Below are 22,076 nucleotides of genomic sequence, written 5' to 3'. Positions count from 1 at the left end.
CTGAGCAACTTTTGTTACCATTATCAATAGTCACGATAAACACTTCATAAAAGGCCATTCTCCTAACCAAAGAAATAACATGGCATATGACTTCAAAAACCTGAGCTCATGACATACTCATGTAGACAAGCAATCAAGAGGACTTTCAGATGGCTCAGTGGTTAAGAGCACTGACTGCTCTTCCAGACGACCTGAATTCAATCCCCAGCAACCACATGGTGGTTGAGATCTCGTGTCCTCTTCTGGCATGCAGGCACACATGCAGACAGAACACTGTATGTGTAATAAATAAATAAACACTGTGTGTGTGTGTGTTTGAAATAAGTTTTTAAAAAAAAATCATATAAACTTCCAGGCGGTGGTGGCACACACACCTTTAATCCCAGCACTTGGGAGGCAGAGGCTGGCAGATCTCTGTGAGTTCGAGGCCAGCCTGGTCTACAAGAGCTAGTTCCAGGACAGGCTCCAAAGCTATAGAGAAATGCTGTCTCGACAAACCAAAGAGTACTTTCACAATAACCTATCAGAATGAGCAGGAATATAAACCAAAGAATGAGGTGGAACACAGGCATTTCTTGCTTAAACTTCTTACTTACCCATTTAGTATGTGTTCAAAAAGATGGACTTGACCGTCTCTGCAAACAACAGCTAACTTGACAGGCTAAAAGAAAGATGTAGCAGATTAATTATAGTCAATTATATATCCTGCCTTGAATTAAACTCATGAAAACTGAGCTCTTGTCCCACCTCCTTTGTAACTAGAATTTAAAAAAAGCAGCAGCAAACAAAGAGCAGCACATTTAAAAATCACTATCTAGGGGACAGCTAGACGGCTCAATCAACAGGTGAAGACACTTACCATCAAAACTATCAACTTCAAGCTAACACCCAAAATCTATATAAAGATGGAGAGAACTGACATTACAAAATCGTACTCTGGCCAGACTCATGCAAATACACTTATTTTAGGGATCATGGGGTTAAGGCAGGACTTCAGCTGGGCAGTGGTGGCACATGCCTCTAATCTCAACATTTCAGAGGTGGAGACATGAGGCCTGCCAGGTCTACAGAACATGTTCCAGGACAGCCAGGTCTACACAGAGAAACCTATGTGTTTGGGGAGGGATAGGGTTTCTTTACATAGCCCTGGCCTGGCCAACCTAGAATTATGTAGACCACACTACCCTTGATCTCACTGAGATTCACCTGTCTCTGCCACTTGAGTGTTGGGATTAAAAGTATGCACCACCAAGCCCAGCTTGACACACAATTATTTAAATCAGTATCTCTGACAAAATGTTGTTCTTGTCAAGATTCTAAATAAAGCAGCACAAGGCAGCCTCCAAGTCAGTGTGCTCTTTCCGAAAAGAGCATGGATGTGTGGTCCTGGGATGCCTCAGCACAGCAGCCAGAATTTATGTGAAGGAAGAGAAAGGGCCACGTCTCCTCAGCTCTCAGGGCCTCATAGTCTAGGGGCTCCCACCCATCATATTCTTGCTGTCATCTTCCTGTGCTGAGGACTAAACTTAAGTTCCGAAGCTTCTTGAGCATTTAGCACTTCATAAATCTTACCATTTGTATTTTAAGTTATGTCTAGTTCAAGAATTCAAAGGCCACTAACACGCTAGGAAACACTGAGATACAGCTAGTGTGGCATCGAGAGCACAGAGAGCGTTCAGATCAGACCTCGGGAAGGAAGCAGTCAGAATCATCAGTTCCCAGAGGAGCCATCCACACAGCACCACTTTTCCATGAGCCCTAACGGATACTCTCATCTTATACAAACTATCAGATGCAGAGTATTGTCTAAGATCAGAATCAAGGGGCTAGAGAGATGGCTCAGTGGTTAAGAGCACTGGCTGTTCTTCCAGAGAACTCAAATTCAATTCCCAGCACCCACAAAGGCAGGTCACAACTGTCTTTAACTCCATTTTTAGGAGATCTGACATCATCACACAGATAATACACTAATGCATATAGAATAAAGATAAACAAATTTTTAAAAAAAATCAGAATCAAGACTATGTTTGAGGTTGTATAATTAATAATACTACCTAAAATTTTTTAAGAAATAAGACTTTGGCTTCTTGACCCATTACTGACTTTAATATGTAAATGCCTTTAATGAGTCAGTTAGGGAGCTGGGGAGAAGACTCAGTTAAATGCCTGCCATAATCCTTCCATAAGCCAGATACATGGCATACACCTGTAATCCTGGGACTAAGTAGAGGCAGCAGGACAAAATGTTCAAGATCATCACTGTTGGCTACACAATGAGTTGAAAGACAACCTGGGATATAAGACCCTACCTCAAGAAAAACAAAATACCAAAAGTGATGGTGGTGATGATGATGGTAACGACAATGACAATTAATTGGCCATGCTGGCACATGCCTATAATCATAGAGCTTGGGAGACAAGAGTCAAAAAATTGTCATGAGTTAAAGGCCAGTCTGAGATACCCAGCAACTATGAGCCTAAAACAACAAGACTGTGTCTCAGGGCTGGAGCAATGGCTCAGAGGATAAGAACGGGAAGACTTGAGATCAAATTCCCAAAATCTACACAAAAAGTCAGGCATGACCACATGCACAAATGCAACCCCAGCACTGGGAGTGGGAAGGAAGAGGACATAAGGATCCCAGTAGCTTGCGCACCACCACTCTAGCTCCAAGCTTAGTGAGACTGCCTCAAAAGATTAAGGAAGAGTGATAAAGCAGAGTATCCAAGGTCTTCATATGGTTTCCACAGGTACATTGGGCATGTATATTCTCATAGACACACAAGCACTTATCCACATGCAGACATACATACACAAACATACTGTCTCAAAACAAGTTCAGTAGCATAAATAGAAACAGTATGTGTGCTGTGCATGCATGTATATGCACGTAGGGGCCAAAGCTGTTATCTTCTCCAATCACTCTCAGATTCATTTATTAGAGCATAATCTCTTGTTGAATCTCTACCTCCTAAATGGTTACAGGCAGCTACCACACTGTACAGCTTTGACATGAGTTCTGGGGATTGTACATAGTCAACACTTTTATCCACTGAGCCATCTCTTCAGTCTCCCATAACTTTTGTTGACCCTAAAATCACTTGTCACACATCAAGCCACTTACCTCTTCCTTGTTCTCTGACAAAGTCAAATCAATATAGACAGGTTCATCTGTGACTGCGAAAGACATAACCGCACTTCTCTCTTTGTTTTCTGAGCGGACCTGCCTAGATAACAAACCAGCCATCAGGTAAGACTTGCCAAGAACTATGCAACTAGTCCATGCCTCACGCCCACACCAACCAGAAGAGGGTGCCAGGTTCTCTGGAACTGAAGCTACAAACCTGGTAGCTCTGCAAGAGGAGCAAGCAGTAGTAATTGTTGAACCGTCTCTCCAGCCCCCAAAGATTTCTTTATTATTCTATGTATCAAAATGCCTTCATATGAGTGTGCTTGCCCCACACTCAACGTTTTTCAAGTGTTAGTTCATTTATGTGTTTTTTTAAGACAGAGTTTCTTTGAGTAACCCTGACTATTACTCTGTAGACCATACCTGCCTCTGCCTCCAGAGTGCTGGGATTAAAGACTTGCACCACTGCTGCTCAGCCGTACTCAACTCTTTATAGTTTCTGGAGACCAAACTCGGGTCCAGAAGCCCCAGACTCAAACTGTATACTTTAAGTTCTGCATCAACAAAGCTAGGTACAAGCTAAATGATAAAGAATTAACATGTGATTTAAAAGTATGCTTTGGGACTGAAGTGATGGCTCAGTGGTTAACAGTACTTGCTGCTCTTCCAGAGAACCTCAGCTTGATCTGAAGCATCCAAAAACAGTGGCTCATGGTTAACCATCTAGACATACAATGCAAGATCTGACACCCTCTCCTGGCACCTGAGGGCACTAGGTACACAGGTGGTGCACAGACCTACGTGCAGACAAAATATCTGTACACATAAAATACAAAACTTAAAAAGAAAAATGTTTTAAATCTAGTTACAACTATTGACAATTTATTTCCTATTTAACAAGTTTATAATTTTTTTAGTCTAGAAGATAATTAAGCTAACTTAATATACAGTAAATACAAACACTTCTTAAAAATGTACTCTTTGAAGAAAGGGTGAAAAATATATAATTATTTTCAGATAATGTTGAAATTATAAACATCCATACTGATCCCATAAACTCTGAGATTCTTACAAAGCAAAGCTGTCTTCCCAATCCCAAACAGCTACGTACCAGACATTAAGTAACCGGTCATGTACTGCTCCAGATAAGAAATAGAGACCTGTAATCCCATCAAAAGGCTGGCTTTCATTAGGTCTGATGGTAGTGAACCTAAGTGATGAAACAGGTGTCGAGTGGCCTGTGAAGTGCTAGAGAAAGTTAAATCTCATTTAGGCAAGGGTGGACTCAAAACAGTGCAAAAATAAGTCTTTATGTATCCTGAGTAAGCTATATCATACACATCCTACAGCAGCACCTACAGCACACCAACAGTTAAAATTCATTCTAAGCAAAATTATTTGTGCTATATATAATCCTTTCCATTAAAAAAATACCAGTTTGGGGGGTGGGGTGGTTGCAGGGTGGCACACACCTTTAATCCCAGTACTCACAAAACAGAGGCAGGTGATCTATGAGTCCAATACCAGCCTGGTGAGTTCCAGAACAGCCAGGGCTACACAGTGAAACCCTGTCTCAAAACAAACAAACAAACAAACCCACCAAATATTAAGACAAAATTAAGATGCCCCTTCTATTATTGATGTAGGTGGGCCTTCTACTTTCATTGGTTAATAAAGAACTGCCTTGGCCTTTGATAGGACAGAAAATTAGGTAGGCTGAGTAAACAGAACAGAATGCTGGGAAGAAGGGAAGTGAGCCAGATGCCATGCCTCTTCTCTCCAGGTCGGATGCCATGTAGCCAGCTGCCAGGTCAGACATGCTGAATCTTTCCCGGTAAGCCACCACTTTGTGGTGCTACACATATTATTAGAAATGAGTTAATCAAGATGTGAGAGTTAGCCAAGAAAAGGCTGGAACTAATGGGCCAGGCAGTGTTTAAATGAATACAATTTGTGTGTTGTTATTTTGGGGCATAAGCTAGCCAGGCGGCCAGCAGCAGGAATGCAGCCCGCAGCTCCTTTCTACATATTACCCTACCACACAATCAGTTTCTCTCACTTCTGTATTTTCCTTTTTCCTCTCGCTGGCTCACCTTCCCACTACCTACCCACTCCAGCAAGCTGCTGCCCTTTTCTTTCTTTTTTTTTTTTTTTAAGAGACGGTACCTAGCTCTTTAAGCCACATCCTAGAGAGAACTATGCTGCCAAAGCTGACCTCAACCTTGAAATCCTCCTGCCTGAGATGTATGGAATCACAAACATGCACAGCCACTTGGACTTAACTCTTTATCATTTTTTAAGGGTGCTCAGACACAGCCAAGGAATTGCAGGTCCTCATGGTACTCTCAGAGAGTCGAAACCACAATTTTAAGGCATCATCACAGCACCGTAAGTTCAATACCCCATAGTGAAACTTATTTAAAAGTCCTGATAGCAAACCCCCACCTTATATAGTGTAAAGAGATAAAATGCTAGTTGCACACTAAAAAACACAACTGTAATCACTGCATAATGAAGTTTTAATTCAAATTCCATCTATTTTTCTCGTTTTCAAATGTATGTGAGCATGACTGAACTATTTAGTATCAAAAACCTTAGACTTGAAAAATGTTTTTAATATTATTTCTTTAAGAATCATTTTGTGTGCTTTGCCTGCAAGTATGTCTGTGCACTAGGTGCACACAGAGGCCAGAAGAAGATGCTGATCTCCTGGACCACCACATGGGTTCCAAGAATTGAACCTAGGTCCTCTGGAAGAGCAGCAATGCTCTCAATCTCTAAGCCAACAACTCTCCAGTCCTAATTCTATTATTTAAACAAATTACTTGACAACTGGTAACTTTTTTTTTTCTCAGGAAAGATCTCTTGTAGCCCAAGCTGGCCTTGCTATACAGCCAAGGAAGACCTGAGACTTCTGATCCTCATGTCTTTGCTATCATTGTGTGCATTCATTACCATGTACAGTTTACTCAGGTCTAGGGACTGAACCCAGGGTTTCATGAATGACAGGCAACAACTCTACCAACTGAGCTGACACCCTGCCTTGTCAATTCTGTTTAAATATCTACAAATAAAAGAACTTGGATTTTTTTTGTTAGTTTGTTGAGTCTGAACCTTATTTTGTCATCTATGCCTCTAGAGCCTCAATTTATGCACTCCTCTACTACCACAAGACTATGATTGAGGGGGAGGTGCTACCTGAGCCCACGCTTTATGTAAGGCAAGCCATCTACTAATTGAGCTAGGATCCATACTCTTAAAACAATATTCTATGACTCCAACTTGTTCATACTGGCTCTAGAAATGTCATTCTTAGAAACAATGTGATTAACTCACTCTGTAAACTTCTTTGGTCTCCAAAGCCCACAGTTTGATTGTTCGACCAGCCGAAAGTAACATCTTTCCATCTGGACTGATACATAGGGAATTGACGCTGCTGTTGTCTCCTTTCCATTTGCTGAACAGTGAAGAAACCAAAACATAATGAACAAGAGAAACTTTTCAGAGCAGAAATTGACCAAATAAATAGGTCAGACATTAAAAAATACTAGGTAAGGTCCTTTGCCAAATGCCTTCCCTAAAATCTCACACCGGTTACTAGGCACAGACACAGCACTTAAAGCATCCTGAAAGACAGACCTCCCTTTCGTAAACACAGGTTAAAAAACCCCTGACATGTCAGGAAATGGGTGGATAAATGATGTAAGAACATTCTATAGGGACCCATGAATCCCTATAATCTACCATGAGGTAGATTGTCAATGCCCAGGACACTACTCTGCTAGCTGGACTTCCACAAGTTGATCCTATCCCCACAAAAATTCCTGTTGTCTTTGACAAGCTAGTCTTTAATTTCCTTGGCAACACATGGTTTCTCTGCAGCCCCCAAAAGTTACTTCTATCCTAGATTTTAATGGATGAAGTCCTAGAAGAATGAGTCTAATTTCTGTACATAATGTGATAAGCAATAGGGAGCCTAGCTGTTCATATATCAAAATTATATATTATGAACAAGGGATAATACTTAGAATGTAGTAATAGCTCCTTTGTATTGGTAAGAACTCAAAATTAAAACAAAGGCTATAAACTGGTAATTTGTAAGACAAATACTGTTGATAAACAGAAAATATTTGAATTCACTAGTAACCAAGAAACAAAGTACAAAAACCCCTTTTCCTTACTGGCTTCTAAATGTTTTCCAATTTCTTATCAGTGTCCAGCATTTTAAGGCTTTTCACAAACATTATTCATTATGTATGCACCAAGTTGATACATATTAAAAAGGCATGTTGCTAAGAATGAAGAAATGGCTCGGTAAAATGCTTGCCCTTTGAGCATCAAGCCCTGATTTCAATCCTCAGTACCCACATTAAAAATTATCATAATAAAAACTAATTAAAATAACACTGTATAGGGTGAGGCAAGAGGTCCCTTGGGGCTTGCTGATCAGCCAGTCTAGCCAAACTGACAGGTTCCAGGTTCAATTAGAGACCCTGTCTCAAAGAAAAGCAAAACAAAACAAAACAAAACAAAACAAAACAAAACAAAGAAAGAAAGAAAGAAAGAAAGAAAGAAAGAAAGAAAGAAAGAAAGAAAGAAAGAAAAGAAAAAAATAGAGTACTTGAAGAAAACATTCTGAAATCGTCCTCTAGCCTCTTTGGGCATGCACATGCGTACACGCAAGGACACATACATACATACATGCACGCACACTCCTCACACTGCCCTGAGAAACCTAAGGTGCTTCCTGAATCTACCAATGCCCCCCCACCCTCCTGCTGCCAGTCACACCCAAAAGAATCCTAACTCTAATTCTGAGAACTTTGCAGTATTACAGATTACCAAGGCTCAACCTACTAGGCATACTACAGATCTGTCTACCAAATTAGCTTTAAAAAGTGGTGGCACAAACCTTTAATCCCAGCACTCAAGGCAGAGGCAGGAAGATCTTTGAGTTCAAGGCCAGTCTAGTTTATAGATCAGAGTTCCAAGACAGACAGGGCAGTCACAAAGAGAAACCCAAAAAGAGAGACAGAAGGGGAAAGGGCTAAAGAGATGACTCAGTGATCAAGAGCACTGGCTGTTCTTCAGGAGAACCCAGGTTCAAATCCTAGCACCCACATGAGCGATCACACAACCGGGGATCCAATGCCCTCTTCTGGCCTTAAAGGCACTTCATACATGTGGTACACATGCAGGTAAAACTCCCTTGCACATAAAATTAACAAAGAATATTTTTCTTGCCAGGCGGTGGTGGCGCACACCTTTAATCCCAGCACTCGGGAGGCAGAGGCAGGAGGATCTTTGGGAGTTCGAGGCCAGCCTGGTCTACAAGAGCTAGTTCCGGGACAGGTACCAAAGCTACAGAGAAACCCTGTCTCGAAAAACCAAAAAAAAAAAAAAAAGAATATTTTTCTCTTTTTTTTCTTTAAATTTTTCTTTATTTATTATGTATACAGCTAGCCAGAAGAGGGCACCAGACCTCATTACAGATGGTTGTGAGCCACCATGTGGTTGCTGGGAATTGAATTCAGGACCTTTGGAAGAGCAGGCAATGCTCTTAATCACTGAGCCATTTCTCCAGCCCAAGAATATTTTTCTTAAAAAGAAATGCACTAAAGTAGAACTTTCTCTGAGGAGTATGGCAGGTTGCAGAACAACAATCCATAAAAACAGAAACCTTCCAAGGCCTTCATTTTTTTTTTTTTTTGTTTTGTTTTATTGGTTTTCTCTGTGTTTTTGGAGCCTGTCCTGGAACTAGCTCTTGTAGACCTGGCTGGTCTCGAACTCACAGAGATCAGCCTGCCTCTGCCTCCCAAGTGCTGGGATTAAAGGTGTGCGCTACCACCGCCGCTTTCCAAGGCCTTCAGACTTCTACAGAATCCCAACAGCTGAAGAACCAAGCACGAACACACCCCCTAGGAGTTCCAGTTTGCTTTTAAACAATTTTATGGGGGCTGGAGAGATGGCTCAGAGGTTAAGAGCATTGCCTGATCTTCCAAAGGTCCTGAGTTCAATTCCCAGCAACCACATGGTGGCTCACAACCATCTGTAATGAGGTCTGGTGCCCTCTTCTGACCTTCAGTCATATACACAGACAGAATATTGTATACATAATAAATAAATATTTTTTAAAAATTTCATTTCAAAACCAACAAGCCAAGAATCTTCAGCAATTTGAAGAATGTCTTCAACATGTAAACAGGGACTGTATCCAACAATTCAAAACACCCAAAGCAATAAAATGAAACAAAAGGAAATGTTGAGATTCCACAATATCATCTTCACAATAAAAAGAAAATATAAAGAACAAAAACATAAAATAGAAAATCAAGGAAAAGGCCAGAATATAAGACCAGGATGTTCCAAGCACCAATTTATTTCCTTACATAGGCAAGTGGGCATGTGGGGCACGCCTGTAGTTACACCAGCAGGTAACCGCAAGACCTTTATGAGTTCAGGTTCTGAAAACTTGAAGTCAGCATTGGCTGCAGGAGACCATGTCCCCAGCTGTCCCTATTCTCTCCAGCTTGGTCTACAGAGCAAGCTCCAGGATAAAGTTCCAAAGCCACATAGAGAAACCAAAAAAACAAAAACAAAAAACGACAACAATCTTGGGATTTGGACAGAAGGCTCTGCTCTGAGTTAAAAATGTGTACTATGCTTGTAGAAGCCTGATTTCAAGTCTTGGTTGGTACTCAGCTCTTGAGCCTGCAAAAGCTCAGAACTATAGCTCCACACACATGCATTTTTCCTCAGGAAGCTATACATTAACATGTCCACCAAAAAGGAGAGAGAATTGGGATTAGGGAAGCAGGCTTATCCATGTAAGGAGAGAAAACTTTCTGCAGGCTGAAGAACAGAACCCAGGTTGTGCCGAGACACACATAAAACCGATTAAAGGGCACATCTAAATGTAACTGAGCCAAATTACAGTACTGTAAAAAATAGGTACACACAAGACCAAGCAAAACTTTCAGCAAAGAAATATAAATCTAAAATTCGGCAAGCCTCATAGTTACAGGTAAGTCATGCTGCTAAAATAAAAAAATAAGTAAGTAAGTAAATAAATAAATAAAGCTGAAGTAAGCTGACAAACTAATGGAGGAAATGGGACAGGGAAAAATAAACCCAGTATTCTGGAGCACTAAGTTAGTACATAGTATTTATAATGGGAGGAAGATACCAATTAACAGTGGTGTAAGAACACTGTGGATAAAGCTGGAAATTCAATTATCTTATGAGACAGCACAATTTAGCAGGAAAGAGGCCAAACTTTAACCTATTTCTTATGTACAGCAGGGACACATCCAGGCTCATGAACCGATTAAATATAATGCATTGTCTAACATGCTAAGCAGTTTCTCTTTGAATGACCATGAACATTAAAAACATCCAGAGTACATGTACACTGCAAGCCCCACCCCAGACCACCATCAAGACTCTCCCCAGGTGTTTCTGGTCAGCATAAGTGTGACCTCCAATAAGTTCAGTGCAAACACTGGTCCTCAGACCTGGACCTCCAGCCCCACACCTTCCTCAGATTTTAAGCCATCTGGGTCTTCCGCTCCCTACTCATTTTTCTCTTCACACCACAATTCTCTAACTAAAGGATACTGTTATCCTCTGCCATCTATTATCCCCTGGTACACCGACCTCTAAATTAATTTACTCATCCTCAAGTTAATCATTCACTTTCCTGTGCTCTGCTCTGGCCATATCTCTACCTTTCTTGGCCTATTCCTAAAAGGGCTACTCCAACTTTCCCTAGCCAAACCTATCGATCTACTCTAGAAGGTCCAACCTTACCCACCCGCCCTTCCCATCTCTACCTTGCTGATCTGGTAAGTAATCTCATGCCACTTACAACATTTCTTTATTCTAAATCATTTAGTTGTTTTCCCGCCACCCCTCTTCAAACTCCTCTATTTCACTCTTACATAATCAAACTTTGCATGCCCGATTTGCCTGAAAGTTCCTCAAGAACCATCTACACAGTCTTATGAATGTGTGTATTCCCTACTGGATCCCAAAAGATGCTGGGTCACCTCCACCTCCAGGCATTAGTGGTACTCACCACTTTACTTTGCATGTCTGTATACTCCACTCCACAATATACTTATCATCTGAACAACTATATATGCAGTCATTTTCTGGATGCCACTGTATGCAATTGACTCGGTTTTCATGCCCACCACTCTACAGATTTAAAAAAAAAAAGAAACAAAGTCTTACATAATAGTATGAATCCTGGAATTACCAAATATTTACCTCAAAAACTTAAGTGTTTTTGCTAACTAAAGTCTTAACTTATATCTTACCCATTTTAGTATTCCAACATCAGAAAAGAGGTAAGCCAGCTAGAGCTTAATTCTCTGCAGGCAAAACGTAGTTCTACATCCTCAAAGGGCACTACAACACATGTCATTGTTTTGGACAGAAACATCAGTACAAGGTATGAGCAGTACTGGAAAGAACAAGTGAACTCAAACTATGCAGTCCAAAAATTAACTTCTCTTTAAGACAGGGACTTGTTATAAGGACAAGGATAACCTTGAACTTGCAGTGAACCTCTTGCCTCTCTGCCTCCCAAATACTTGAATGAAAGACATGCACCAATGTCTAGCTGAAATCAACTTAAGGCATTTAGTTGAAAATATTACACACACACACACACAAAAAAAAATCTGCCAACCAGGGTCGTGTTGACCTCTAACCATAGCACTGGAAGCTGAGGGAGTTTGAGGCCAGCTTGAGCTACACAACAATGTGGTATCTTGGGGGGTGGGGGGAGTCTTCAGGTAAATCCTGTTGTGTGACATAGATGACACCATATTGTGCGAACAAGTGCTTTTTCTTTGTTGTTGTCCAGCAACAGAAGTGGAACTCAAAGCCACCTTCCACTTGGAGAGGAATAAATACATTCTTGGTATATGTCAACATTTTATATCCTTAAAATCTTTAATGTAGGCAATTTTGAGGATATGTATGTTCATGCAGGGGACATTGTAGGTACATGTGCATCTAAGTCCTAGCAAAGAGCAACTTCAGGTCATTTTCCATAACTATTACTTTTTTAAAATTTGAAACAAAGTCTTTCCCTAGCCTGGAGCTTGCCAAGTCAGCTAAGGTGACTGGCCATTCAGCCCCAGAGCACTGTCTGCCTCTTCCCAGTATTGGGATCAAAAGCCTGCTCCACTATACCCAGCTAGACTTTTTAAATTTAATGTGGGTTCTGGAGGCTGAATACAGGCAAGCATCTTAACCAGCTAGGCTATCTCCCAGCCCAATGTTGACAATTCTAAAGGCAGATTTAAAGCACATCAATTTTTAGGCTGCACTTTTTGTTTGTCTTTGAGAAAGGTTTTCTCTGTGTAACAGCCCTGGCTGTCCTGGACTTTCTTTTTAGACCAGGCTGGTATTGAACTCACAAAGATCTACCTGCCTCTCAGTCTCTCAAATGCTGCAATTAAAGGCATGCACTGCTGTTACTGGCTTGATTGTACTTTTTTTTTTTTTTTTTAAAAATCATGTGTATGCATGTCTGCCTATCTGCCTACATGTGCATGGAGAGGCCCAGTGAGGCTACAAGAAAACCAGACATTTCTCATCCACCAAACACTAGGGATTTTCTTGTTGCTATTTGAATGGGCTACTCAGGGTGGCAACAATGCTGCTGAAACATAGATTTTTTTCCTTCCACTAGTGATGACAACAAATGAGGAAGAGTCCAGGAACCATTCTTAATTCTAAAACTGACTCCTTAACTACACTTATAAATTCAAAGGATTATAGGAAGGGAGGGGTGTCATTCTTTTGTAATAGAAAAACTGGAAACCTCTAAATGGTTAACAACAATTATGTAACTAAAGGGAATATCCAATTTAATGTAGGCTTAAGACCATCATTAGAAAGAAAGACTAAAGTTAGTTTGAGACAAGATAAAAACTGCTTATATTATAACTTAAAAGAAAACAAAAAATCAGGATACAATAAAAATTAAATGATGAAATTTTTTTCAATAAAAAAAATTTAAAAAATTAAATGACAAGATAGAAGCCATCTATTTTTTAAGTTTATGAACTAAACATAGAAATACACAATAAATGGAGATCTTTCTTGGTGACAGATTTATATGTAAAATTTTTCCATTTTCAACTTCATGTCATTCCAAATTTTGTATGGCAGACGCTGTTTAAAATGGAAAACCTACTACCTTGTTCTTCCACAGTAAGTATTCCTCTATACAGAAACCCACTCAGTGAACTTCAAAGCACAGGCACAGCCTGAAGCCAATTACACCAGCGAAGTGACTGTCGTCAAGCCTAACCCACACTTCTATAGCTTGAGGTACTGGGCTGGGATTCTGCAACACACAATTCTGCTTTGCCAGCTGGATTCACTACCGGATGTATTTTGTGAGAAGACATGGCTGAAGAGAGACCTATCTCTACTGTCCTCATTTACATCACCCCAAGATTTGACTTGTCTTCACCCTTGGTGGTACAAACTAAAGCCAACAGACAATCTGAAGGAGCCAGCATCACCCTTTTCCCTTCAGACATCAAGGAGCAGGAGCAATCTCCTCTCTAACATATGCACCCCAAGCCACAGTGCTAGCAAAGTCACCTCTTAAGGTCTCAACTGTAGCAATAACTCCAAATGCTTCCTTTGTTCCCTCTAAGGGTAGAAGCGTCTTCCAGAAGCTGCTACGTATACTGACTTGAAAATCCCTCTAATCCCTTCTTTCTTTACCTTTAGTCATAGCTCTCTGTACTAACTCATACAAGTAAACATTATCTACTACAGCTCTTAAATGTTCTGTAGTTGTTTTAATGAATGGGATGGGAAACTGTTTCTACAGACAGAAAGCTCATCGAGATCTTGAAGTATATTTAATAATCTATAATAATTAGTCACATCTTTTACATAAAACATGTAACTATACTTACTATTAATTTACTGTGCAGTTCTCCTTTTACCGTACTATACAATAAAATGCTACCAACTGCTGTACCAAGAGCCAATAAGTCAACCTGGTCACTCGTTCCTATAACTTCCGATTTCCTTTTTTTCCTTTGATGACTTTCCTGCAAAAAAAAAAAAAAAAAAAAAAAGGTAAAAGTAAGATTTTTAACTTAATATTTCACACACGCAAGCAAAATTATCACTAATACATAAACACCAGTGCCCATTAGCCCTCAAAGACACCTCTTAAAAGTTTTCTGGCCCACCCCTACACCTCTAGAAAGGTCAGACAGCAAACTGTACCTCTTTACCTCTTCCGTGCTCTTAGCAGTCTCCCAACACACCCAACAGCCTTATCACTCCTACTTCTCAAACACCAACAAATCTTCCTAGCAGGTCCCAGAAAAGCTTCCCTTCCCCAAGCTGAGATCTACAAGGGCTTATGAATTTACAAATCCAGATCCAAATCTCTCATTGGAATAGCCAACTCTTCCATTGTCTCCCAAATGTCCTGTAAGTTCTAGCTTTATTTTATCTTTTTTATTTTTTTGGTTTTTCGAGACAGGATTTCTCTGTAGCTTTGGAGCCTGTCCTAGAACTAGCTCTTGTAGACCAGGCTGGTCTCGAACTCACAGAGATCCGCCTGCGCCTGCCTCTACCTCTGGCAGTGCTGGGATTAAAGGCGTGCACCACCGCCACGGGCCTAGCTTTATTGTCAAGAAGAAACAGACACCTTTATATTGATATACATTCACTTCAACCTGAGACAACATATGGTTTTGACTAGTACTGGGATCCAATGGCTGATTGAGGGTTGATCTGGTGTTTTCTGGCTGCTTTGCTGCTTCTGCTGACTTTGAAAGCACGTGCATCCATCTAGGGGAAGGAACTGACAGGTCATTTCAGATTGGGAATGCTCAGACAGTAAGTGAATTCTCCAACACCTTACAATCTCTACTGCCTAGAAAACTCTAGAGGCCTCTATGTGGACACACCTCTAGTCTCCATTACAAAGGAGCTTGGAAAAGGGAGCAGGCAGGTAGTGGTGGCACACACCTTTAATCCCAAAACTTGGGAGGCAGAGGCAGGGGATCTCTATGAGTTCAAGGCCAGCCTGGTCTACAAGATGTAGCTAGTTCCAGGACAGATTTTAAAGCTACAGAGAAACCCTGTCTCAAAAACCACACACACACACACACACACACACACACACACACACACAGAGGCTTAAAAAATATTAGTGTGTGTCTAAATGTGTATGAATGCCCACAGAAGCAGGGTATTAGATCCCTTGAAGCTCTAGTTTTACAGGTATTTGTAAGTCACCCTATGTGGGCAATAAATTGCAAACACAGGTCCTCTGACTGGGACATAAGTGTTTATTCACCACCCCAAAACCTAGTGCTGTAAGTACAACTCCACACAAACAGTCTTGAATTCAAGAACTCATGCTACTGACTCTAGTTCCACACTTACACCATATTCTCTAAACTCTACACACACTTTTCCTCTAGAAACCTCTCGCTTCTCTTAAGAATTCATATTCTATGTCACAGACCAGTAAATCCCGAGTTGTCCTTTTCTGTGAGTCATAGCTCTTTCCTCTACAGAGCTAAGAATAATGTCACAAGAAAACTGACTACACATATAAAGCCTAAAGAATGAGAAAACTTGGTCAAGTACATGTAACTAGAAAACCTGCCAGAAGGCATTAGGAGAGAAAAACTAATAAAAAAGACTGACTTCTTAAAGTAAAGAGATTTCCAACATGAGCTGCAACCAGACGCCTGTCTGATGGAAGCTTATAACACATCTGATCAAGGGCATCAGAATGCTGAGGTAGTCACACATGTGTGACTTCTAAAAGCAGCAAGTTATGAGATGAAGACAGGGGTTTAAAAAGCATAACCAGTCAGCAATGAAGCAATGGCTTTTCAGACTGAGATTGCGGAATCAGAGTTGGCATACACACAGAGATTGAGTGAGCCTTGCGGCTTCCTTACCTTGCAGTTCATCTCGCTTAACGCTGTTATAACCTACTAAATCTACTTCAAATTCACAATGTCTTAAAAACTGACCTCTAGACACTGAAAATTATGCTTAGTTTTTAGTAAGTAGCTTAAATCCATTTCTCGGCCTGTTTTAAAGGCACTTACTCTGGCATATGTGTTTCACAGGAAAAAAATATTGTATTTCATGAAATCACAAATACATCAAAACAATGTTCTTCTGTTCCTGCCATTAGGATCTAATCTGTAACCTTTACCTTCTTTTGAAATTAAAAAGCTTGAGGCCTCTTGACAGAACACAGATGAACTGTGCTGTCCCTCCAAGAGATGGCAGTGAGGAGAGATTCTTCCTAGAGACGTGTCAGTGTTTCAGCCCCATTCCCATCTGCCTGAAATGCCATGTCCTTCAGTCAGGCTCTGAGCTGTACGTGTTCATGTTTTCACAAAGCAGCATTTACTGTGGTAGCCAACATCAGACATGACCTGCCTGACTTCCAGGGCTCTACATCCAGAGGATGAAGAAAGAAACATCTGAGAAGGGTGGGGGAGGAATCATATCAGTTCCTAGGTGGTAATGATTAATTGTGCAGTTCTAGCCTGCCATTAGCATGACAGCTTCACAAATATAAACCAGAGGAATGCTAAAACTACCATTTCATAAACTTAAAGACTTGATGACCATTCTGGAAACGGGGAAAAGCAATCTAGCTTGTTTAACATTTATGAACCATTACTAGCATGAATCTATCTTTCTCTACTGCTATCTCTACTGAGGATCACCATACATTATTGGCCTTGTGGCAAACTGCCAATTACTAAACCAAGGGCAGGACTCTTATGAACTTGTTTACATTAGAGAATACAACACTAAATGAGTCTAGACAGAACATTCACTGGTTCATATGACCACTTACTATGGGCCAGGGCTTACTACATATATTACAACCATATATATAATGTAATAGCATTAGTGCCTCACTCAATGCTTAGGGCTCTGGAAGTAGGATAGTGTTATCTGTATTTCCACATTGGAGTGTCAAAGTCCCATGCCAGACCTTACCAACATGATGAGAACATGGGGGCTTCATAATAACATATTTTTTACATCTCTTTAAAGGCTCAAGAATGTAAAATGAAATGGGTTTGGTACAATGAGATTATCATAGTACTTAAAATAAAAGGGCACACAATCAAGGGAGCCCAAAGCAAGAGGTTGAACAGTTGCCACAAACTTTGATCCATATCCTGCCATAAACCCCCACCCCATTACAAAGTCAGACCCGTTTGAAATATGTACAAACTCAATACAAAAATCTGCCTCTAATTTTTCAAGCAAAACTGATGATGCTTTACCAAGTAAATCAGTAGGTAGCATACCCAAGATGGGAACTGTTATCTATGTGGTCACCTTGGCTCTCGATTCCATGACTAAAGTGCAAGGGAATAGTGTAAGGGCATTGGGCTGGGAGTCAGAGGCAGGAGCCTAGTGTACTACTTACAAGTGCTCAAGATTTTCTTAAAGCCGTTTAGCTTCCCTGACTCTCATCAAGTGCTATCAGCTTTTCTGATTAATTTTTATTTTTTGGTGCCTGAAATTAACCCCAGGGCTTTTTATGTGCTTGGCAAGTTTCTTTGAGCTACATCTGAACCCTAATCAAGCTTTTTTTTTAATGCAGTAATTTTGGACATTTTATAGTTACATAGCAAAAAAGACAACACACAGATAAAAGGAAAGTGAAACTTAAACATTTAGGGGCAGGACTCTGGTATGCTAATCACATGTTCCTCTGCACTACATACACACCCAGCACACCACTTTGTGTGTGATGTTCTGTAATGTGTGATGTTGCTTTAATTTGAGGAGCTCCTTGAAAAGTTAAAGTTGGGCTCCATTAAAAAACACTTTTTTCTTTACCATAACACAATGGATGAATATATAAAAAACCAACCCATGATTTCTGAAACTTGGGTTTCGTTCTGGGGCATCTAAGATTAGAAGTCATCAGTAAAGCAGAGTGAACTAAGTTTCAGCCAACTAACATTAACTATCTGTCGCAGACAACCAAGAACTGGGTTTTTGAAGACCTGAGTTCAGGGGCTAGTTCCTTTTGGGCTTTATTGAAGTTGCTTGCTTTTACGCATCTTGGAGGGCTAACTATACCAACATAAGATACTATAAGGTACCAATACTGGCTGGGCGGTGGTGGCACTCGCCTTTAATCCCAGCACTGGGAGGCAGAGGCAGGCTGGATCTCTGTGAGTTCAAGGCCAGCCTGGTTTATAAGAGCTAGTTTTAGGACAGGCTCCACAGCTACGGAGAAACCCTGTCTAAAGATACTAAGACTGATAATAATTAACACCGCACTTGAAACAACGTCCACTAAGTGATTCTGCACTTTTAAATACTACTCTATGAAGTGGGTCTGACTGATGGAGGGAGCAAACAGCACTATTAGGACAGAGGCTGGGCTCGGGCTTCACAGCCTGGGACTAAGCGCTTTGCTATCCACTGCTGTGTTTCTCTGAGTGTTAGTACTCAACCGTTGACAGCACTGTTAAGATTACAAAGAAAACCTTATAAAGAAAGAGTACGGCAATTCTGATCATGACAGTCATATAGCTTCTTCACAAGTCTGATTATGTTTGACTTATAGGGCCTGATAAGTGCTCTTTGTCACCAAGACAAACTGGAAATGTAGCTTAAAACCTGACAAATAGCTAAATCTACTCAACCGAATTACCACAAGTGAGCTACAAGCCCAACAGACGTTCAAGCCGAAGATGGAAAGGTCTGTTCTCTCTGGTGAGCTATCCCAAACACTAACTTTGAAACTTTTACACCGGTGACAGCAAAGCGCCACGGGATACTTTCCCGTTCGGAGCACACCGAAGTCTACCTCCTGCCTCACTGCAGGAACACGTGCGCGTTCATCGGACAGTGAACAGCATTTACCTGTCAGCGAAAAGGGCTCCCTACTCGGCAGATTCCCAACTACGGGGAAAATCACTGGGACGAGCATCATACACATTAAAAACCAAGCGGTTCTACTACTTCATTACTTCACTTTGCCTCTGCATCCTATGGAGGGAGGCCTCAGGATGAGAGGGGAGTGTTAGAAAGGGGGAACCGAGCACAAGTTTGAAGCAGCTGAGAGTGGAAGGAAGCTAGGAAAGTGACGAGTATGCGGGAGAAGCCCACAACCTAGAGGCAGAAGAGAACACGTGTTAAACACGCATCCGGGTAAAGGGGCTCCCGGAAGGGAAACGCGACTTATACATTCCAACTGCCCAAAGCAAGAACCAATACCCCAGGTCTGGGATGCGGAAGAACGAGACTGCCCCGAGGTACTTAGAGAGTGGATCTGATGAGGACACGCCGGGGAGCCCAGGCCTGGAAGTGAGGAGCCGCCCCTGGGGGAGTGGGGGGGCTAGGGCTTCGCTGAATATGGCGGCCCGGGGAAAGCCGGGCGCAGACCTCATGGAGAACGCGGGATCGGGCCGCACCCTCGGGACAGGCCGCACTCACGGCCGCTGAGCGCAGCTAAGGGGCGCCGCCGTCCGCTCCGCGCTTCCTCGCCCCGGGAGGCCCGGGCCACGCGCGACGTGCTACCACGCGCCGCCCAACACGGGACGCCGCAGCCCGGCCGGGAGGGCGCCCTCCCCGCCGCCGTCCCGCTCGCTCTACCTTGGCCTGCAGCCGCGCTGGCGCCCAGGCCAGGCAGGTGCAGGTACCGCTGAGGTGCGCGGAAGGCACGTACTCCTGGTGCAGTCGGTTGTTGGCTGTCTCCCACACCCGCAAGTGGCCGTCGCTAGAGGCTAAAGCGAAGTAGGCCTGCCCGTCCGGCGAGAAGGCGCAGGGGACCCCCGCCGGGGCCAAAGGGTCGCAGCTACCGCCGCCACCGGACGCCATTGCTGTTCTGGCTCCGGGGCAGCCACGTGTTCGCCCATGCGCAGGCGCACCGGAGCGGGGCGGGGCCTGAAGGGAGGAAGTAGGGCGGAGGGAACGCTGGGAGCCTGGGGAGTGGCTGCTCGTGACGCATTAGAGCTTTGAGCGGGGCCCACCCTGTATACGGTGGCTCGGAGAGGCACATCTTAAATTACTGTGAGAAGGACGCGAGCCTGGAGAATTACGTACTGCAGAACAAGGCCCTTCTTTTAAAGATATGTTATGTAAATGACTAGACGAAATGTTTAAAGGAAATATTAATTTACATCTCCAAGATTGTAACAACTTTTTTTCATATTCCTTTAATCTCTTTAAGGATATAGTCATGTGCTCACAGTAATTATCCAAGCATAGTACTATCAAAGTAAAAGTCAGGGCTTGGAGAAGAAAGATGCCCTTTTTGGCTGTATTAACATACAGATGCTATAGGAAACGAAGGGAAGTCGAGTTGAACGTGAATAAAGAAGCAGTGCGTGGCGGCATACGCCTTTAATCCTAGAGTTTGGGATGCAGAGAAGTCAGATCTCTGAGTTTGAAACTACCCTGGTAGGGCTGGACAAATGGCTCAGAGCTTAAGAGCATTGCCTGCTCTTTCAAAGGTCCTGAGTTCAATTCCCAGCAACCACATGGTGGCTCACAACCATCTGTAATGAGATCTGGTGCCCTCTTCTGGCCTGCGGGCATGCATGTAGTTAACTACAGTGTACACAATAAGTTTTTTAAAAGGGAGAGAATTTAATGCCAAGCTAAGAGAGCAATAAGAGAATATGGATTCTACAAAGTTGATTGAGAAGAGGTATCAGTGAAATGCGGTAAAAGCCATAGAGTGAGATCCCCTGAAAACCTGGGCATTTCAGAAGCAAAGCATGATAAAGCCATGTCAGAGGCTGAAAGATAATACCTGAGAACCGTTATGCCCAGATCACAGAGTACCCAAAAAACAACCAGGAGAACAAGTCCTGTATGTAAAAGAAAAGAGCCTTTACTCTTACACAGGTTTGAAAACTCGGTCTCTCCATGTGTCCAACATATTGGAGTGATCGGAGAGCCCCGAGCTCAGAGTTGGGTTTTTACAGTAGCAAAGGTGGGGGTGAGGGATTTCTAAGGTTTAGGACCCCTGATTAGCTGAGATTTCTCTAGGGGTGTCCTGGTGAAAAGCGATGGGTGTGTGCTGGCAGGTGATCCTATCTACAATTGTTGGAACATTAAGAATTTCCTTTGGTAGCTGGGCAGTGGTGGCACATGCCTTTAATCCCAGCACTAGGGAGGCAGAGGCAGAGGCAGGCAGATCTCTGGGAGTTCGAGGCTAGCCTGGTCTACAAGAGCTAGTTCCAGGACAGGCTCCAAAGCTACAGAGAAACCCTGTCTCGGAAAAAAAAAAAAAGAATTTCCTTTGGATGGTCTGTTCCTGGATAGTGCCAGGTAGTCTCAGTTTGGGGTATTTATAGGAATCAGGTATTGCCTCAGGGTAAACTACTGAGAGCTTGGGCCTCTATTGTTCTTGTCATGGCTGAGTCCTACAAGAACCAATGGACTTTGCTGTGGAATAATCTTCTTGTGCAATGTAAAGATTTGTCACTCGAATTACTTTAATTAAACGCTGATTGGCCAGTAGCCAGGCAGGAAGTATAGGTGCGGTGACCAGAATAAGGATGATGTGAAAGAGAAGGGTGGGGTCAGGAGTCACAGCCAGATGCAGAAGGAGCAAGAGATGAACGTGCCACTCTAATAATGGTACTGCTTCGGGGCTAAACATAGATAAGAATTATAAGTTAATTTAAGTGTAAGAGTTAGCTACTAATAAACCTGAGCTACTGGCTGAACAGTAATTAATGTAAGCCTCTGTGTTAAGGTTACCTGGGACTGACAGGCGGGAAAGAAGCGTCCATTTACAGGACTTTGCAAGACCCAAGGTTGTCGGTTATAAAAGAGCAGACAGGAGTCTGCATTAAAAGACCTAAGACAGCTACCGGTAAACATTATTGTATGTGGTAAGGTAGGAACTATCAGTATTATCAATTT

At 42.2% G+C, this 22,076-nt stretch overlaps 1 protein-coding gene and 1 non-coding gene across 2 annotated transcripts in view; both read right to left on the bottom strand.

The window, feature by feature from the left end:
- Window positions 1-20,058, bottom strand: part of Wdr43 (WD repeat domain 43) — a 40,859-nt gene extending 20,801 nt beyond the window's left edge. The window contains exons 1-7 of the mRNA XM_050162993.1: window positions 19,794-20,058; window positions 14,084-14,221; window positions 11,209-11,330; window positions 6,468-6,588; window positions 4,243-4,379; window positions 3,126-3,228; window positions 597-661 (exon numbers count right to left, since the gene is read on the bottom strand). Of these exons, the coding sequence (XP_050018950.1) occupies window positions 597-661; window positions 3,126-3,228; window positions 4,243-4,379; window positions 6,468-6,588; window positions 11,209-11,330; window positions 14,084-14,221; window positions 19,794-20,018 (911 nt within the window). The 5' untranslated portion in view covers window positions 20,019-20,058. The remainder of the gene's footprint in view (window positions 1-596; window positions 662-3,125; window positions 3,229-4,242; window positions 4,380-6,467; window positions 6,589-11,208; window positions 11,331-14,083; window positions 14,222-19,793) is intronic.
- On the bottom strand, window positions 5,434-5,518 carry LOC126514241 (small nucleolar RNA SNORD53/SNORD92). Its single transcript, XR_007595532.1, has one exon. It is a non-coding gene; the product is annotated as a small nucleolar RNA SNORD53/SNORD92 (small nucleolar RNA).
- Window positions 20,059-22,076: the final 2,018 nt, after the last annotated feature.

This window comes from Alexandromys fortis, unplaced genomic scaffold (genome assembly GCF_014885135.2).
Source record: "Alexandromys fortis isolate MF-2015 unplaced genomic scaffold, M_Fortis_MF-2015_v1.1 scaffold_148, whole genome shotgun sequence".
NCBI classification, from domain to species: Eukaryota; Metazoa; Chordata; class Mammalia; order Rodentia; family Cricetidae; genus Alexandromys; species Alexandromys fortis.
Note: the sequence above shows the minus strand (reverse complement) of the source record. Positions and strands in the feature narration are given on the sequence as shown.